General features: G+C 34.9%; 1 protein-coding gene across 5 annotated transcripts in view; it reads left to right on the forward strand.

The window, feature by feature from the left end:
• The window catches only part of PIBF1 (progesterone immunomodulatory binding factor 1), a 175,516-nt gene that overhangs the window by 129,967 nt on the left and 28,590 nt on the right, over positions 1–16,959 (forward strand). For 2 of the 5 annotated variants that reach the window (XR_011427823.1, XM_023621682.2), the window contains exons 15-16: positions 1,762–1,892; positions 8,565–8,649. The exons of 2 other annotated variants lie outside the window; for them this stretch is intronic. Coding sequence is in view for 1 of the 3 variants with exons in the window: in XM_023621682.2 (XP_023477450.2) it covers positions 1,762–1,892; positions 8,565–8,649 (216 nt within the window). In the remaining 2 variants the exon portion in view is untranslated. The remainder of the gene's footprint in view (positions 1–1,761; positions 1,893–8,564; positions 8,650–16,959) is intronic. One more of the 5 variants, XR_011427825.1, reaches the window with a different exon arrangement.

Consider the following 16,959-nt stretch of genomic DNA (forward strand, 5'->3'; position numbering starts at 1 on the left):
GGACCCTTACCTTACATAATATGCAAAAATTAAATCAAATGGATCAGAGATCTAAATTTCAGAGCCAGAGGTATAAACTGATAGAAGAAAACATAGGAGAAAAAATAGATCAAAATTAAAAACTTTTGTGATCAAAGGATGTTAGCAAGAGAGTGAAAAAGCCCACAGAACGGGAGAAAATATTTGCTAATCATATATCTAATAAGAGTTTAATATCCTGAATATATAAAGAACTCCTAACCACTCAACAACCAAAAAACAGGCAACCTAATTAAAATAAGGGTAAAAGACTTGGATAGACATTTCTCCAAAGAGGATATACAAATGGCCAATAGGCACATGAAATAACAGTGTTAGCAAGGATGTGGAGAAATTGGAACCAAGTACATCGCTAGTAGGAATGTAAAATGATGCAGCCACTGTGGAAACAGTTGGCAGTTGCTCAGAAAGTTAAATATAGAATTAACATATGACCCAGCAAATCCCCTCCACTCCTAGGTAGATACTCCAAGGAACTGAAAACAGAGACTCAAACAGGTATTTATATACCACTGTTCATAGCAGCATTAGTCACAATAGCCAAAAAGTAGAAATGACCCAAATGTCCATCAACAGATGAATGAATAAACAAAATATGCTAAAAATGTACAATGGAATATTATTCAACCATAAAAAGGAATGAAGTTCTGCTACATGGTGCAACATGGATGAACCTTGAAAACATTACATTAAGTGAAATAATCAGACACAAAATGACAAATATTACGTGATTCCACTTATATGAGCTGTCTAGAATAGGTAGACTCCTAGAGACAGATAGTAGAATAGAGGTTTCCAGGAGCTAGGGGTTGAGGGCAGTGTTTTTGCTTAATGGGTACAGAATTTCTGTTTGAGTTGATGAAAATGTTCTGGAAATAGATACTAGTGATGGTTACATAACATTGTGCATGTAGTTAATGCCACTGAATTTTACACTGTAAAGTGGTTAAAATAGTAAATTTTATGTTATTTACATTTTAACCACAGTTGTTTTTTTTTTGAGGAAGATTAGCCCTGAGCTAACTGCTGCCAATCCTCCTCTTTTTACTGAGGAAGACTGGCCCTGAGCTAACATCTGTGCCCATCTTCCTCTACTTTCTATGTGGGACGCCTACCACAGCATGGCTTGCCAAGTGGTGCCATGTCCGCAGCTGGGATCCCAACCAGCGAACCCCAGGCTGCCAAAGCAGGACATGCGAACTTAACCACTGCACCACCAGGCCAGCCCCTAACCACAATTTTTTAAGCATTTGTTTATACATAGTGATTTAGACATAAATTATCTACTTTACAAATAAGGACCGAAGGAAATATGAAGACATGAAAAAATTACTAAATTATAACATGATTGTATTATTTTGAGTAGAAATGAAGCTCAAATAAAAGATTTTCATTTTTAGCTAATGGATATTCATTAAAAGATAAATTTTATGTCACATATCTTCTCAGACCAACAAATGGTAAGAAAATTTAGGTGTCCCATCCCCAAAACTGGTAACAGTATTTTGTTTAAAATTTTTCTTCTCTGTTTTAATGTTATTATTGTAAAGAATAATAATATTGATTAATAATTTCTAAAACTTCCAAGTTTACACAGGAAAGGCTTTTCAGAGTAATTCATGTAAGTGAGAGTTGGTGTACTATATCTATGCTAGAGCCTTTTGAATAATTTTAGTTTCTTGTAAAATTTTCTAGATTTTAATGAAATCTGTTTTTCTTTAGCTTGACAGGGCCAATTCTCTGTTAAACCAGACTCAGCAGCCTTACAGATATCTCATTGAATCAGTACGCCAGAGAGATTCTAAGATTGATTCACAGAAGGAGTGTATTACACAACTTGAGAAAGATGTCAGGTAAACCATCTACAAATCTTTTATTTGAATAATAAAGGCATTGTAAACATAATACTACCATAGATAAATTCAGATTCTGAATTGTGAAGAAAAAGTTTAAATAATAGAGGTGATCTTAAATTTAATGAGTATTAAATTTCTCTTAGAAAAACTAGGCCATATCACATTAGGTCTTCACGTTCTACTTTATGCAGAAGTCTTAGCCTGGAAATAACAATGCTACGCTTACTAACAGAGCGCTCCACCCACTATAGGGCACACAACAGCTATCCTGTCCTTGCTCCCCTAGAATCAAAGAGAGGGGAGGAATATAACCAGATGCCATTTATGGAGTCAAAATAACTTTTTAAACAGATAAAATGTACACATTTACTTACATTCATGTTGAGTTTGCCAAGGAATTTTTAGGCTTTTCTTCCCTTGACCCTGTACATGAAGTAACCTGTGAATTACCTAAATGTAAATAAATTCCTTTCACTTCCTTAAATTGAAATTGTTTTCTTAGATGACACGCTATCCAGAAGACTTGCTCCATTTAATAATGATTCAAATTCTTTACCTGTTCATCTATATAATTATTTTAGTCTTTTTAAATTGCAGTAAAATAATGATGCTATGCATAAAGAGGTTTTAACTTGCGGATGGTTGGTTAGTTGACTTAGTTGTTACTAGGTTTTAAGGTTATTAGAATAAATTATTAAATTATTAACCAATTCATAAATGTGAAAGCAGAGGATTAGGTGGGAATGGAATTGTTAAATTAAAGAATTGGAAAACAAGAAGATAGTTATTAAATTCAAGTTTCCTAAGCTATATAACCAAAAATATAAAAACTGCTGGTAATTGACTCCAAAGTTTACTTGAGTGTTCTTTTTGATTAATCAGAGTAATTACCTTCTCCTCTCATTTCTAACCCACCAAAATAATTGGTCCAGAACTTTACTCCTGAACCTAATATTTTGATGATATAATAAAATAATTTTAAATCACATTTGTGCTTTAAATGTCAACATAAATAACAATTTATTTCTAGATTTATTTTGTTAAAAATTGTAATTAGAATATAGATAACCAGCATTAATAAATTGATTCAATGAATTAATTAAGCATTATATAGATAGCTATTGGGGCAATAGAAATTATGTCTTATCATTCACTGGGTACTTGGTTTTCTTAGGGAAATTGAGGAAAGAACCCCAAATGGAATTTTTTCTTCCTATATTACAGTATCTATTTTTGTTACATTTGAAGTTTTGTATGGAGTCTTGTTTTACCTTTGTAATCTTGGAGTGGGGCTATATAAAACGCCTGTGGAAAAGATTACGTCTTCCACAGTTACCTTCAAATAAATTTATTTGAATATTTATTTTACTAAGAATTAAGATAGCTGAAAATGTTTAATAGAAAAATAATAGCTAGCTGCAGGAGAAAATTATACAGATGAACAAATTCAGCCCTAGAGAAATCAGGCAACTTGTCATCTAAGAACATACAGTTTTGTGGTAAGGCCCAAATTTGAATCCAGACCTGCCTTCTAATTCTACACTCTTAACCGTTATGTTATACTGCCTCCCTATGTTCTGTTCTGAATAAAGGATAATTTTTCATTAACATAATTAAGAAGAGGAGCAAAAAAAAAAACTGTAGAATAGCAGTTAACAGTAGGACTTCAACGAGTTGATAATTGTTGAAGCTGGATATTGGATACAGGAGGGTTGGTTATGTTTTCTCTTTTCTTTTGAAATATTCCATAATAAAGTTTTTGTAAAAAAACAGATTTTACAAGGGAGTACAGGTTCTATAGATAGGTTGCATGGGTTCAAATCCTGCTCAGTACTTAGTTTTGAATTGGAACAAGTCTGTTAAACTCTCTAAACCTCCACTGTCCAATAGAACTCCCTGGAATGATGAAAATATTCCATATCTGCGCTGTCCGGGATGGTAGCCACATGTGGCTATTGAGCATCTGAAATATGCCTACTATTGCTGAGGAACCATATTTTTAATTTTATTTAAATTAATTTTAATTTTAATTTCCACTGATGGCTGACTAATGGCTATGGTATTGGATGGTATAGCCAGTTTTCTCAACTATGAAATGAGAGTGGTACTAACAGTACCTAATTCATATGGTTATTCTGGGGATTAAATGATATAATCTTTGTAATATATATAGCACCATATATATATATTTGCTATATATGTATATATATATTTGCTATTATTAGTATTTATCTTATATTTAACAAATTTTTATGTTGAAAATTATCTTAAAAATGAGAAATAACATTTCAAAATATGTTGAATTTTTACAAAAATTAGGGCTCCCTTAATAACAGCAGCAGTAAACATAAAAAGTATGCTAATTATGGAATTAACTACAAAAAATATTTTTTATGCTAAACATTTGAGTCCTTTAAAGCTGTCTGTTGTTTCTTAAATTTATTGCATAATATTTTAGTAGATTCAGAACTAATCTTTCACAGGAGATGAAATCTTGCTCTTAGTTGAAGCAACCACCTTCTAATGTGAAAAAATAAGGTGCTTTAAGTAGTTTAATTATGGCCTTTGAGATGCTGTAGATGTACCCTGAGACACGAATGAAAGGATGGGATGCTGTAAAAAACTGCCCAATTTGGCCCAGTGGCACAGCGGTTAAGTGCGCACATTCTGCTTTGCCAGCCTGGGTTTGCCGGTTTGGATCCCGGGTGCGGACATGGCACCACATGGCAAGCCATGCTGTGGTAGGCATCCCACATAGAAAGTAGAGGAAGATGGGCACAGATGTTAGCTCAGGGCCAGTCTTCCTCAGTAAAAAGAGGAGGATTGGCAGCAGTTAGCTCAGGGCTAATCTTCCTAAAAACAAAAAAATACAAAAACAGCCCAATCAATAAGTCAGATACTGCAGGATAGATCACAGGTCTATCTACCATCACCCCTCCTCTGAGCCGATGTCATTTCAAAGATAGTGCTATTGGGGCCGGCCCCATGGCCGAGTGCTTAAGTTCCCACACTCTGCTTTGGTGGCCCAGGGTTTCGCCAGTTCAGATCATGGGCAAGGACATGGCACCACTCATCAAGCCATGCTGAGGCGGTGTCTCACATGCCACAACTAGAAGGACCCACAACGAAAAATATACAACTATGTACCAGGGGGCTTTGGGGAGAAAAAGGAGAAATAAAATCTTAAAAAAAGAAACAAAGATCATGCAATTATCCTGGATTTTGAATGCACATCGGCCTGGTTTCTTTTCTCATGGTAAAGACATCTGTAAAATATAGATATTAAGGTGAACTTCAAGGGGTAGTTGTGAAAATGAAATGAAGTAACGTCAATAAAGCTTCTGGCACATGGGCAAAACTCAGTAAATACTATTTCCCTTCCTCTTGTCCTTAGTTAATTTGAAATTTAAACATTAGGTGACCCATCCAAAAAGATTACTAAGTGATTATATTATGTTCCTTGAGAATTCCTATTTCTCTTCTCTGGGTGTTGATTTTAATTGTAAAGAATATTTACATTAACTGGTTATTTTTAAAATGTTTCTCTAGCTTATAGAATAAAAGCTCTTTAAAGAATGAATACTTTTGGGGCCGGCCCGGTGGCATAGCAGTTAAGTGCGCACGTTCCACTTCAGCAGCCCAGGGTTTGCCGGTGTGGATCCTGGGTGCGGACGTGCCACCGCTTGACAAGCTGTTCTATGGTGGTGTCCCACATATAAAGTAGAGGAAGATGGACACGGATGTTAGGTCAGGGCCAGCCTTCCTCAGCAAAAAGAGGAGGATTGGCGGCAGTTAGCTCAGGGCTAATCTTCCTCAAAAAAAGAAAAAATGAATACTTTTATCATTTTCTTAGAAAATAAAACAATGCCACTATACCACACCCACAACTTGCAGATTTAGCTATTTATACAATGCATTCAACATCTAGAAAGGTTAGAGTAAATATGCACTCAAATGAAATCACTATAAACATATTAAAAGCTGACGTTTGAGATATCACTATTAACTACTTTAAATTTCCCTATCATTAAAGTAATAATCCATTCTAAAAGTAGTGCTGTTAACTCTCCTCCACCGAGCCACGAGATAGTCTGCGTTATATAGTGTGATCTGTAGTTCAGAACTGAAGGAAGCATGGAAATAGAATAATTAGCATACATTTTCTTTCTCTGTTGTCAGTTCTCAGTTTATTCTTAACCAGTGGTTTAAGAAGGAAAGACAACTTCGCCTTGTAAGGCTAAGCCAGGGTATATTGATCCAGGAAGTTAAGGAACAATATATCAGGGATATGTTTTCATATAGCAGGTGAAACAGAGCCATAAACATGAATTTCTGAGTAATAATTAACAGTGAATTGAACAATTATGGGTGTAATATACCGTTCATGATAGATGTGCTTATGAGGAGATTTGTTTTGTAGTTACTTTATGAGTCACGCATAGAAGCTTTGTATTTGTAAAGGGAAGTTTCCACTGTTATGAAATGTGTCTTAAGGAGACTAAACTTCTATTGAGTAATTACGTATGTACTGGAAGAACACAGAGTATAAAAATCATCATATTCAGTTTTAGAGACCCACATGGTGCTCTCCCTTGGCATTTAAGAGTATATTATAGAGAAGTCTAAGACTGAAAATATGTACTGAAGTATTGTCTGTGGAGTCCGTACTGTTGGTAAGAAACCAAATCTTTAAGATGGAACAGAATTGCTCTGTAAAACCTGTTTATCCACCCCATCTTTTATTCCATGTTATACGGTTATTTTTGCTACTTAAATATGGAATATTTACTTTACTCTGGAAAAAAATTAAACACTACATATAAAGCATTACTAACAAATGTTAATTACATCAACATTCCATTCCTGTTACACTACATTTTATTTAATGGGCCTGTTGGTATTTGAGAGGATGTGGGTATATGTATACATGTATGTACTGTGAGTTTCTTTACATACTGTGTATACGTGTGTATATGTGTATAAACAGTAACACAGATCTGTTCCTTAAAAATTCCTATTCCTATTTACTGGATGTTTATTTTAATTTTGAAAAAGTATTTTATCTTCAAGATGATTCTAGCTAAAGGTAGATTAGAATCTACGATTACAGAATCATCTGGTCTTTACCATGCTTTAGGGGTCTCTGACAGAGCATGGCACTCAGTTTCTTTTATATCATTTAGTTCTTTTCAACTCTGTGGCTCAGTAAGATTTCTGACGCCTAACTCCAAAAGTCAACTTATTTTTCTGCTAAACTACTTGCCTCTATTGGCATTTAATTACTGTTTTCCTGTGATACCTGTTTTTCATCTAAATTAGTCATACTATATAGCATTTATGTAGAGTTATATGTATTCAGTGCTTTATATAATCGTTCATTAGATAATTCACATATCCATTTGACATACCTGATTGTTATTTTCCACTTTTACAGATGTGAAAACGGAGGTTTAGTGGGGTAGTGTGTGTTATACTTTGTACCACACAGTTGAGTCAGTGACACAGTTGGAAACAGAAGTCAGAATTGCATCTAGTCTTTCTTCTCAGAGGACAAACTATGATGCTTCCTTGGGGAAATTCTCAATACCAGGAAAGAGGAGAATGTGAGCTTTTTCCTCTTACGTCCTTGGAATTACCAGTTCTTCCAGAATACCTACTACTATTCCTTGAATTTTAAAAAACTTCTGCCTTTTATTTATATTTTATATATATTTATATATTTTTTATTTATTTTATATTTTAAAATTTGATGGCTTTCCATTTTCTTAAAGTAAAACTTAAAACATCTTACCTATTCCGCAGAATAATTCTCATTAATTTTACCATCACAGATTTTGTTTTGACATTTAAGGAATCATGTTGCTTCAGTTCATTGTTGCTTTTCTTAATTCTTGTTGTAGTACTGGCTAAGTAGACTCCTTTCAGGGGCTTTCAAAGAATATTTCATTTAATGGTTCTAATTAATTTTTATATGGTGAATAATAAAACTCCAGACAGTGTAAGACAAGCCTCAAATATTTATCTTTTAAAATATTAATATGTCCTAACAGTTAGGCTTCTCACCCTGTCCTATCAAAAAATAGGTCATATAGGTGAAATTCACAATGCAGACTTAGAAATTGAAGAGTGAGCTAAGAATTTGGAGACAAAAATTATTTTCTCAGTTTACCACAGACTAAATATCTGATTCATTTCTCTAACTCAATTATATACTTGGTAATTTATTATGTGGTAAATTATATTATACTACTTTCATTTTAAGGATAAATGTTTTAATTTGACTTCCTGTGTCTTAGGTTTTAATATTTTGCCATACATACTTCTACCTTTTATTTAAGTTCCGCTTCATCTTTTTACATTTGAGGAGTAAACAGTCAGCTTTAAAACACTAATTTTATGTCCCCACTAGGCAGGAAAGTATTCTCAGAAAGCATCTCAGTTGCACTGTCAAATGATTATTAAAAGAAAAAGTCTCCTTACAAAATATCTAGGCCATTGGTTAAATCAAACATTTCAATGGCTGGTCTGATATCTTTATGGACTATAAATTTAATTTATCTTTAATTCATATCATCAGATTTGTCTTTAGTCTTTTACTATTTACTATTTATTCATTAGAATTACAACAATATGATGACTTTTAAAACTTGGGGGTTCTTTTTTTTCCAGCAATTTAAATAAAGAAAAATCAGCTTTACTACAGATGAAGAATCAAATGGCGTTAGATTTAGAACAACTTCTAAATCATCGTGAGGTACTCTCTCCATTTTATCATAATTTTTACCACTTTAAGCTTTTTCAGAGTCCGTGTTGGGTTAAGATTACTGAATCTTGGTTGTCTTTGTTTATTATTGACTTCTCACATTTGCATCTTGCTGTGATCTGTCTCTTTATATTCAACTTATGATACACTTTATTCTTTATTAATTAATTTAACCTTTGTTCTTTGTGTTAATTCTTATTCCTGGAATGCCCCTTCTTGTTGACCCTTGATTGCCTTGTTCATCTCTCTGTCATTGAATTTCCATATTATTTAGTAATTATTTGTTTTATCTCTGTCTCCCACTAGACAGTAAATTTCTTTAGTGTACCTCTGTCTTATTCATCATGTGCCCATGCCTAGTGTGCAATATTTGTATTGAACTTTAAAGTTCATAAAGTGCTTTTTTGTTTGTTCCTCACCAAAAATCTTTTACAATTAATATAATCCCCATTTTATAAAAGGAGAAATCAGTTTTAAATGGCTTACCCAAAGCCAGTTAGTAACTAAGAGATAACTCTAGTTTTTTTCTTGTTTTTTAAGTCAAATTCATTGAAGTACAATATACATACAGTAAAATTCACCCTTTTTAGCGTACATTTCTATGATTTTTAACTAACACATAGAGTTGTGTAACCATCACCACATTGATACATGAAATGGTTTCATCACCCAAAAAAATTCCCTCATGTCTCCTTTGTATTGACCTTTTTCCCCCCAACTCAAGTCCTAGCAACCACTGGTCTGTTTTTCTATCTCTGTAGTTTCGCCTTTTCCAACAAAAGACATTATCCTTTTCCAGAATGTCATATAAGTGGAATTATCAGTATTAGTCTTTTCAGTCTGACTTTTTTTACTAACCATAAAAAAGATTCATCATGTTGTTGCGAATATTACTTATTCCTTTTTGTTGCTGAGTTATATTCCATTGTATGGATGTCCCAGAGTTTGTTAATCCATTCACCAGTTGATGGAATTTGAGTTGTTCCCATTTGGGGCGTCTATATAACTAAAGCTACTGTAAACTATTGTGTATGTGTTTTTGTGTAAATATGTTTCCTTTTCTCTTGGTAAATACTCAAGAGCAGGATTGGTGGATCCTATGGAAAGTGTAAGTTTAACTGTATAAAAAACTGTCAAACTACTTTCCAAAGTGACTGTACCTTGTCCATTCCCAGCAGCAATGGATGAGTCCCAGTCGCTCTACATCCTCACCAGCAGTTGGTATTGGGAAGCATACCTTTTTAATCCAATGCATTTTTTCCGCTTGAACAGTTACTGCCTTGTCTTAGTCATAAGCCATGTTTTTAAAATTTTATTATGCTAGCAGAAGAAGAAATGCTCAAAACAGATCATTAGTTTATGAGTATCCTGAAGACATTGTTTCCTAGGAAAGATATACTAGGTATTTGGGGAGAAATTATTGGAAGGACATTATTGAGAGAGAGAGACTGGGGAATATTACTGGAAACAATTCAAAGGTTCATTTCCTAGAAATGGTGTCAAGGGAATTGGAGGGTTGTCTCTGTCTTAGAAATGGCCTTTGGAGTGAGTTCTTTTAAAGGTGTTTTATATGGTAGCTGAAAGGGATAAGAAGGTGTCCCTGGACTAAATTTTAGAGATGGCTTGTAGGTAGATGAGTAGATTTAACAACAGGTTTCAGACTAGGAAAAGCTTCTCTGAAGGTATTTATTCTTTTTTCTGACTTCCAAAGTTTCAGGCCTTATCTGCTATCACTTATGTCCTAGGATTCTGCCTTCAAATAATTGTTTCTTCATTGTGGAAGCCTGATTCATTCACTATGTGGATTTTCACAAATGTTTTTGAGATTGACTATTTAAGAAATAGTAGCTACAGATGTCCATTCAGTCATACCAACTTCTTTTTTTTCATAAGACTGCATAACAAGTATTTTTTCAGAATGGCTGTTCTCATTTGATTTTAGAGGATTATACTAGACTCTGAAAAATCTGTGAGCGACTTTGTATATTTTGTACATCACACTTCAAATCACATTATTCATGAGTCCAAATAAAACCCAAAGGTTTTGCTTAGTGGGTTAAGAATTGAGTAGATTTAGGAGAAAGCATGTTTAAACAGGAAAATTAAATACTAGCAAGATGAAGCTACTGCATAGTGTAAGTGAAATTCACATGGATGCATATCTAATTAAATAATTTTCAGTTAATTTTTATGCATTTGGTAATCTTTCTTCATTTTGGCAATTATATTTTAATAATCCAATATTGTGACTTCTTAATACCAAACTTCTAAAGAAAAGTAGCTTTTCTTCTTTTCAAAGCAAAGTAAAAATTAAAGTTTAGTAAAACAAATCTCATGCAAGTTTTTAATCTTTTCTAAGAAACAGGTTTTTTTTGGTTTTGTTGGGTTTTTTTTTTTTTTTGCAAGGAAGGATTCACCCTTAGCTAACATCTGTTGCCAATCTTCTTTTTCTTTTCCTCCCCAAAGCCTCCGTGTGTGATTGTATATCCTAGTTGTAAATCCTTCTAGTTCTCCTATGTGAGCTGCCACCACAGCATGGCAACTGTCAGATGGGTGGTTGGTTCCACAACCAGGAAGTGAACCCAGGCTGCTGAAGTAGTGAGAATGCCGAACTTTAACCACTAGGCCATCACGGCTGGCTCATAAGAAACAGTTTAATCTCCACTTGCATAGAGTGTGCAGATGTAAAAACAAGTACAAACTGCTTATATGGAAAGAGAACAGCTGGTGACCCACAGAAATGCTTGACCGTGCACTTAAACACTTACCTGATGAAACACAGAGTCTTCAGGATTGATTTATTCATTTTATGGCTTTGAGGGTCAAGTGCTCAGAATAGCCAATAGATTACAGATGGATAAGAATAACTGTGATGATAAGAATGACTGTGATGAATATAATTTTTTGGAAGTAAAAATCAGGACTGAGACTAAGGTGAGGCCAGCAAAGCACCTAGGACACTGGCTGGGAAAATGGTCTAATATGAGTCACTGCTGTAATCAGCTAAATTTTCTCAGTTTAAATTAATGACTCATAAAGAGATCAAATGAACATTTTAAAGTTTTTCTTTCTTTTTTTTTTTGCACTGGACAACTCTAGCTCTAACTTTTTAAGCAACGTCACTTAGTTCTGATAAGACTGTATATGGTCATGTAATATGAAATGAGAACACCAACTCATTTAAATAGGTATCAAATATGTGTTGAAGGAGAAAAGAATACAAGTGTGACAATTCTAGGACATTTGGGGCGTGGCCATGAGGGGTTTTCATTTTCTATATTAGTGTTAGCTCAAAATTATTAGCTTAAAAGTAACTCCTCTCGTGTGAAGAGTTCAATTGTGGTCTAAAGATTTCTAGAAATGATAAAATCAATATTGGACTCTTATATCCTGTAAATTTTTAGCATTTATACATTCAAAAAGTGGTTGTGTGTATTTGGAATTATGAGTAGTGTATTAGGTAATTTTTATTCTCAACTTTTCTTTACAGAAAATGTATTAATATAATAATAAAAAATATTAAAATGTGAAGAGGGGGGAGTATGGAGAAAAACAGCATTTTTTAGGTTGCCTTTTCAGACTAGAAAGCTCAGCTGGGATGGGTAAATATATTAGGTTAAAGGATCTGCACAATAAATATTAACTAAAAGATATGATCATAAATTGAATTGAGATCTCTTACCTGTCCACACCTCTCCATTCTAATTCTCCAAATTCTGTCCCTGTATTCAGTGAAACATTCATAAAACAGAGTGAGACGGAGGGGGCAAAATATCTCTCCTCACAACGTTCCTTCCATTAAGGTACAATTTAAGGTCACGCTCTGCGCCATTATGGAGGATCAAAACAGAATCTAGTGTCATCTCTTTTTGTTTTGTGAAACTATTTAAGGCAATCTAAGTGCTTCCATTTATATTACATAATTTAGTCTTTACTATAGTCTACTGAGATGAATATCATTGTCCCCACTTTTACAGATGAAGCTAATGCTGATAAGAGGTAAGTAACTGAACCATGATTACATACTTACTGTCAAGAGTAAAAGTAAATGCTTTTTTCTTTTCCTGAAACAAAAGCTTACGATCTTTCTCCTTAGTCCCATTTAAACAAAATTCTCATGATGAATTTTGCTTGCAATAGTTCCAGGAAAATTTTTGCCTCTGTAGATCAAGTTATATCCTTCTTTCTTTTTTTTTTTTTTAAAGATTTTATTTTTCCTTTTTCTCCCAAAGCCCGCCAGTACATAGTTGTGTATTTTTAGTTGTGGGTCCTTCTAGTTGTGGCAAGCGGGACGCTACCTCAGTGTGGCTTAATGAGCAGTGCTCTGTCTGCACCCAGGATTCAAACTGGTGAAACCCTGGGCTGCCGGAGCAGAGCGCGAAAACTTAACCACTCAGCCATGGGGCCGGCCCCTATATCCTTCTTTCTTTTTGTGAGAAAGTGAAAACTATGTAATTTAATGTGTTTCCTTTTTGTCTTAGTTGCCAGAAAACTCAGGGCTGAATATCTTATCCAGGTGTTATAATCTCTCTTTTTTTCTCTCTTTCGCTATTGATGCCTCAGAAAAACTTTGTTTTCTTAAAGTGGGTTGTAATCTTTCTTACCCTTAAATGTCTTCACTACACTAAGACCTCTTAGGTGTAAAAATATGAAGAACATAAACCTTAAATAATTAGGTAAAAAGAAGGTAAAGGAAAAGATCAACTGATAGGATCTCACTCTTAGACAACAGTAACAAGGCTTCAAATTAAACAAGTTTGAGTATAAGAAAAGTGATTCCATAGAATGGCTTGTTTCTTGTCAAGCGTACCTCTCAGGAGTCTTCTTAAATGACCTTCACTTTTCATCCTTTTTTTTTTTTGAGAAAGATTAGCCCTGAGCTAACTACTGCCAGTCCTCCTCTTTTTGCTAACATCCGTGCCCATCTTCCTCTACTTTCTATGTGGGACGCCTACCACAGCATGGCTTGCCAAGTGGTGCCATGTCTGCACCCGGGATCTGAACCAGCAAACCCCGGGCCGCCAAGAAGCAGAACGTGCGAACTTAACCACTGTGCCACGGGGCCGGCCTCTCATCCATTTTTATTCATTCATATTTGCCTTAGTAAAACAAGATTTGCTAATCAACTTTGGAAGTTCTCATTCTGCTTTTCTTTGTACGTATATCATCATGTGTCCATATAATATAAACTTTCAAGAGTAGGAAAAGCATCTTTAATCAGCCAAATGTTTAACAGAATACTGAATATAATTTTAAGAAACTGATATGAAAGCCTTTTTCTCATTTCTTTTGCAGCTATATTAAGCTCAGCGGTAAGAGCTCCACTTAGGAAGCTATTCCAGTATTCAGTGAGCAATAGTGGTGTCTTGAGCTAGACTGGTGATGATGTGTCCAACAAAAATGAACTAATTTGAATGCTATTTAGAAAGCAGAATCATGGGGCTCGGTGATTGATTAGATTCAGGGAACAATGAAGAGAGGAAGAATGAGAATTGACGCCCAGGGTTTGGCTTGTATCCTGGGTTTATGGTGATGCTACAGAGAACACAGGAGGAGTAGGTTTGGGGAAGAAAAGCTTAAGAATATAACTAAGTATATATCCAGAAGAGAGTTAAAAATGTAAGTTCTGGAGCCCAAGAAAGAGAACTTGTCTAGAGGTAGAAATTTGAGAGTCACAGCATAAAGATGGTGCTAGGCATGAAAATTAATTAAATGAACTAGTAAGAGTATGTCGAGTGAGAACAGAAAAAGGCCTAGGACAGAATCTTGAAGAGCACCAACGTTTAAGGGATGGGCAGAGGAAAAAGACTTACACAGAGAAGAGTGAGGAGTGACCAGGGAGATGGTAGGAACCTCAGGAAGAGAATAGAGTCAGTGAAGCCCAGAAAGAGGCGTTCAGAAGGGAGGAAGTTGTCAGCAGTGGCCTAGGCTGTCAAGGGGCAAGGTCAGACAAAGGTAAAAATGACAGTGTCATTTGGATTTAGTGAGATGCTAAAGCAGTTTCAGTGGAGCTAAAAGTTAGACTGCAGTGAATTGATGAGCGAGGAGAAGCTGAAAAGTGGTCATAGGAAAAATAGGAAACCCTTAAGATATTTATATAAGAGAATATAGGATGGGGCCGAGTGGTTAAGTTCGCGCGCTCCGCTTCAGCAGCCCAGGGTTTTGCTGGTTTGGATCCTGGGCACAGCCCTGGCACCGCTCATCAGGCCATGCTGAGGTGGCATCCCACATGCCACAACTAGAAGTACCCACGACTAAAATTTACAACTAAGTACTAGGTGGATTTGGGGAGAAAAAGCAGGAAAAAAAAAAAAAAGATTGGCAACAATTGTTAGCTGAGGTGCCAATCTTTAAAAAAAAATTTTTTTTAATTAAATAGATAAATAAAAGAGAGAGAATATAGGATGATCAGGGAGAGGGTATGAGATCAAGGGCCTTTACCACTGAAAGTTACCGAGTATCCAGCTTAAATGGTGATGAGAAGGATCCAAATAGAGAGAGACACTGAAAGTACAAAAGAGAGAGAATAATCAGTTGAGCCACAGTGTTGGGGAAGGAGGAGATCCAGAGCAAAGTGATGGGATTTAACTTTAGACAACAGGGGCACCTTTTCCATTTTATAGAAAGAAAGATTATGTTAAGATAAAAGTAAGTTTGTAGGTTTCGTGTAAGAATTTAGGCAGTTCCCATCTAATGGCAGTTCTCTAATGGCAAGAGACATGAGAGGGTCGGAGTTTTGAGGAAAATAGTATTTTGAAATGGCCACTTACTAAATGAGCGATTTATATTACAGAAACATAAAATAATTGTCAAGCCGAAATGTCGTATATTTAGAGTAGTGCCATTCTGTGTAATTTTCCTCTAGTAGCACTCAGCATGCTAGGTGTACACATGGAGAAATGGACAGCTGGATTGACCCAGAATTACAGTCTAACTTCTACTGTATATGCCTATATACATGTTCAGCTCTCTCATTAAACTGTAAGGCTGGAGTTACCTTTGTATTCCTTACATCACCAACATTTTGAAGTAACTATGGAAAAAGTCAGCAGTCGGACAAGATAAGTTCGTATCACAGCTCTCCTACTTAATAGCTATGGTTTCTTGGGACAGTAATTTAACCCCTCTAAACTCAATTTCCTCATTTATAAATAAAGGTAATATGTACTTTACAGAGTTGTACGAAAATTAATGTAGTAAAAAATTCCTGGCATGTAACAGTAGCTCAATGAATGTAATTCTCTTCGCTCTTTCCCTTCCATTTGAAGGGTCAGTTCAAATGTTTTCTATTCTTTGAAGCCCTCCCTAATTCGACAAAGAAAAACTTACTCTTTTTTCTACTTCTTTCCCAGAACTTTTAAAATATTTCTACTAACGTGTTATAATTATTCATGTGTCTTGCCCAATAGAGTGCCTAGTTGTTCTTTATATATAGCCTTTAGCACAGTATTTAGCATGTAATAAGTACTCCATTGAATCTTTATTAAACTAATTATGGTCCTTTCCAGACTTTAATAATAATTACACTAGAGGCTGTCAAATAGAGTAGTCAAAAAGAAAGCTTTAGAAACTAACCTTTAAAATATCTTCATCCCTTTCTCTCAGAAAACAAAATTCACTCTGATAACTGATACCATTTTAACTAAAAAAGCACAGAAGCTCTCTTACACCCAAGAACAATTTCAGAGAACTACCTGAAAGTAGCCAATAGAAAGTCATATCTGAAAAGTTCATCTAGAATAGAGCTACTCCTAAAACCCTGGACATGGTGGCTGTAGCCACAGCAACCTCTAGGGGTATTAAGCCTCTAAGGAATGATATATATTTGTGGAATAAAAGATATCTGTTTCTAAGAGCTGGCATTCTTCTACCCTTTCACTCAGTGCTTCTGGCAGTAATCTCTCTCAGGGTCCACAGGCATTTCAGTTAGTATTTAACCAGAATTAACCACCCACTTCTTACTGAGTACCTAAAATGTGCAAAGCCCCACACTTGCCTAAATGTTGGACTAACTCCCATTATCCCAGATAACTTGCGTCTTACTAGAGTGTATGTCACTTAACAAAAAGAAAACAAAACCTGCAGTTAGCCAGGTTTCTTAAAAGTGAAGTCACAGTATAATTATCATTCTTTTGTGGTAGGTTTATGTTCCAAGATTCTAACTTGTATGTTCTTTGTGATTTCTCGGAAAGTTTCAGGGACATTTCAGCATCACAAGTGCCCCTTAGGCAATCCACTTCATAAAGGGTTCAAACAAATTACATATTTCTATATGTGTGTCATTCTTTTTGGTTCATACTT

This window comes from Equus caballus, chromosome 17, assembly GCF_041296265.1.
Source record: "Equus caballus isolate H_3958 breed thoroughbred chromosome 17, TB-T2T, whole genome shotgun sequence".
NCBI lineage: Eukaryota > Metazoa > Chordata > Mammalia > Perissodactyla > Equidae > Equus > Equus caballus.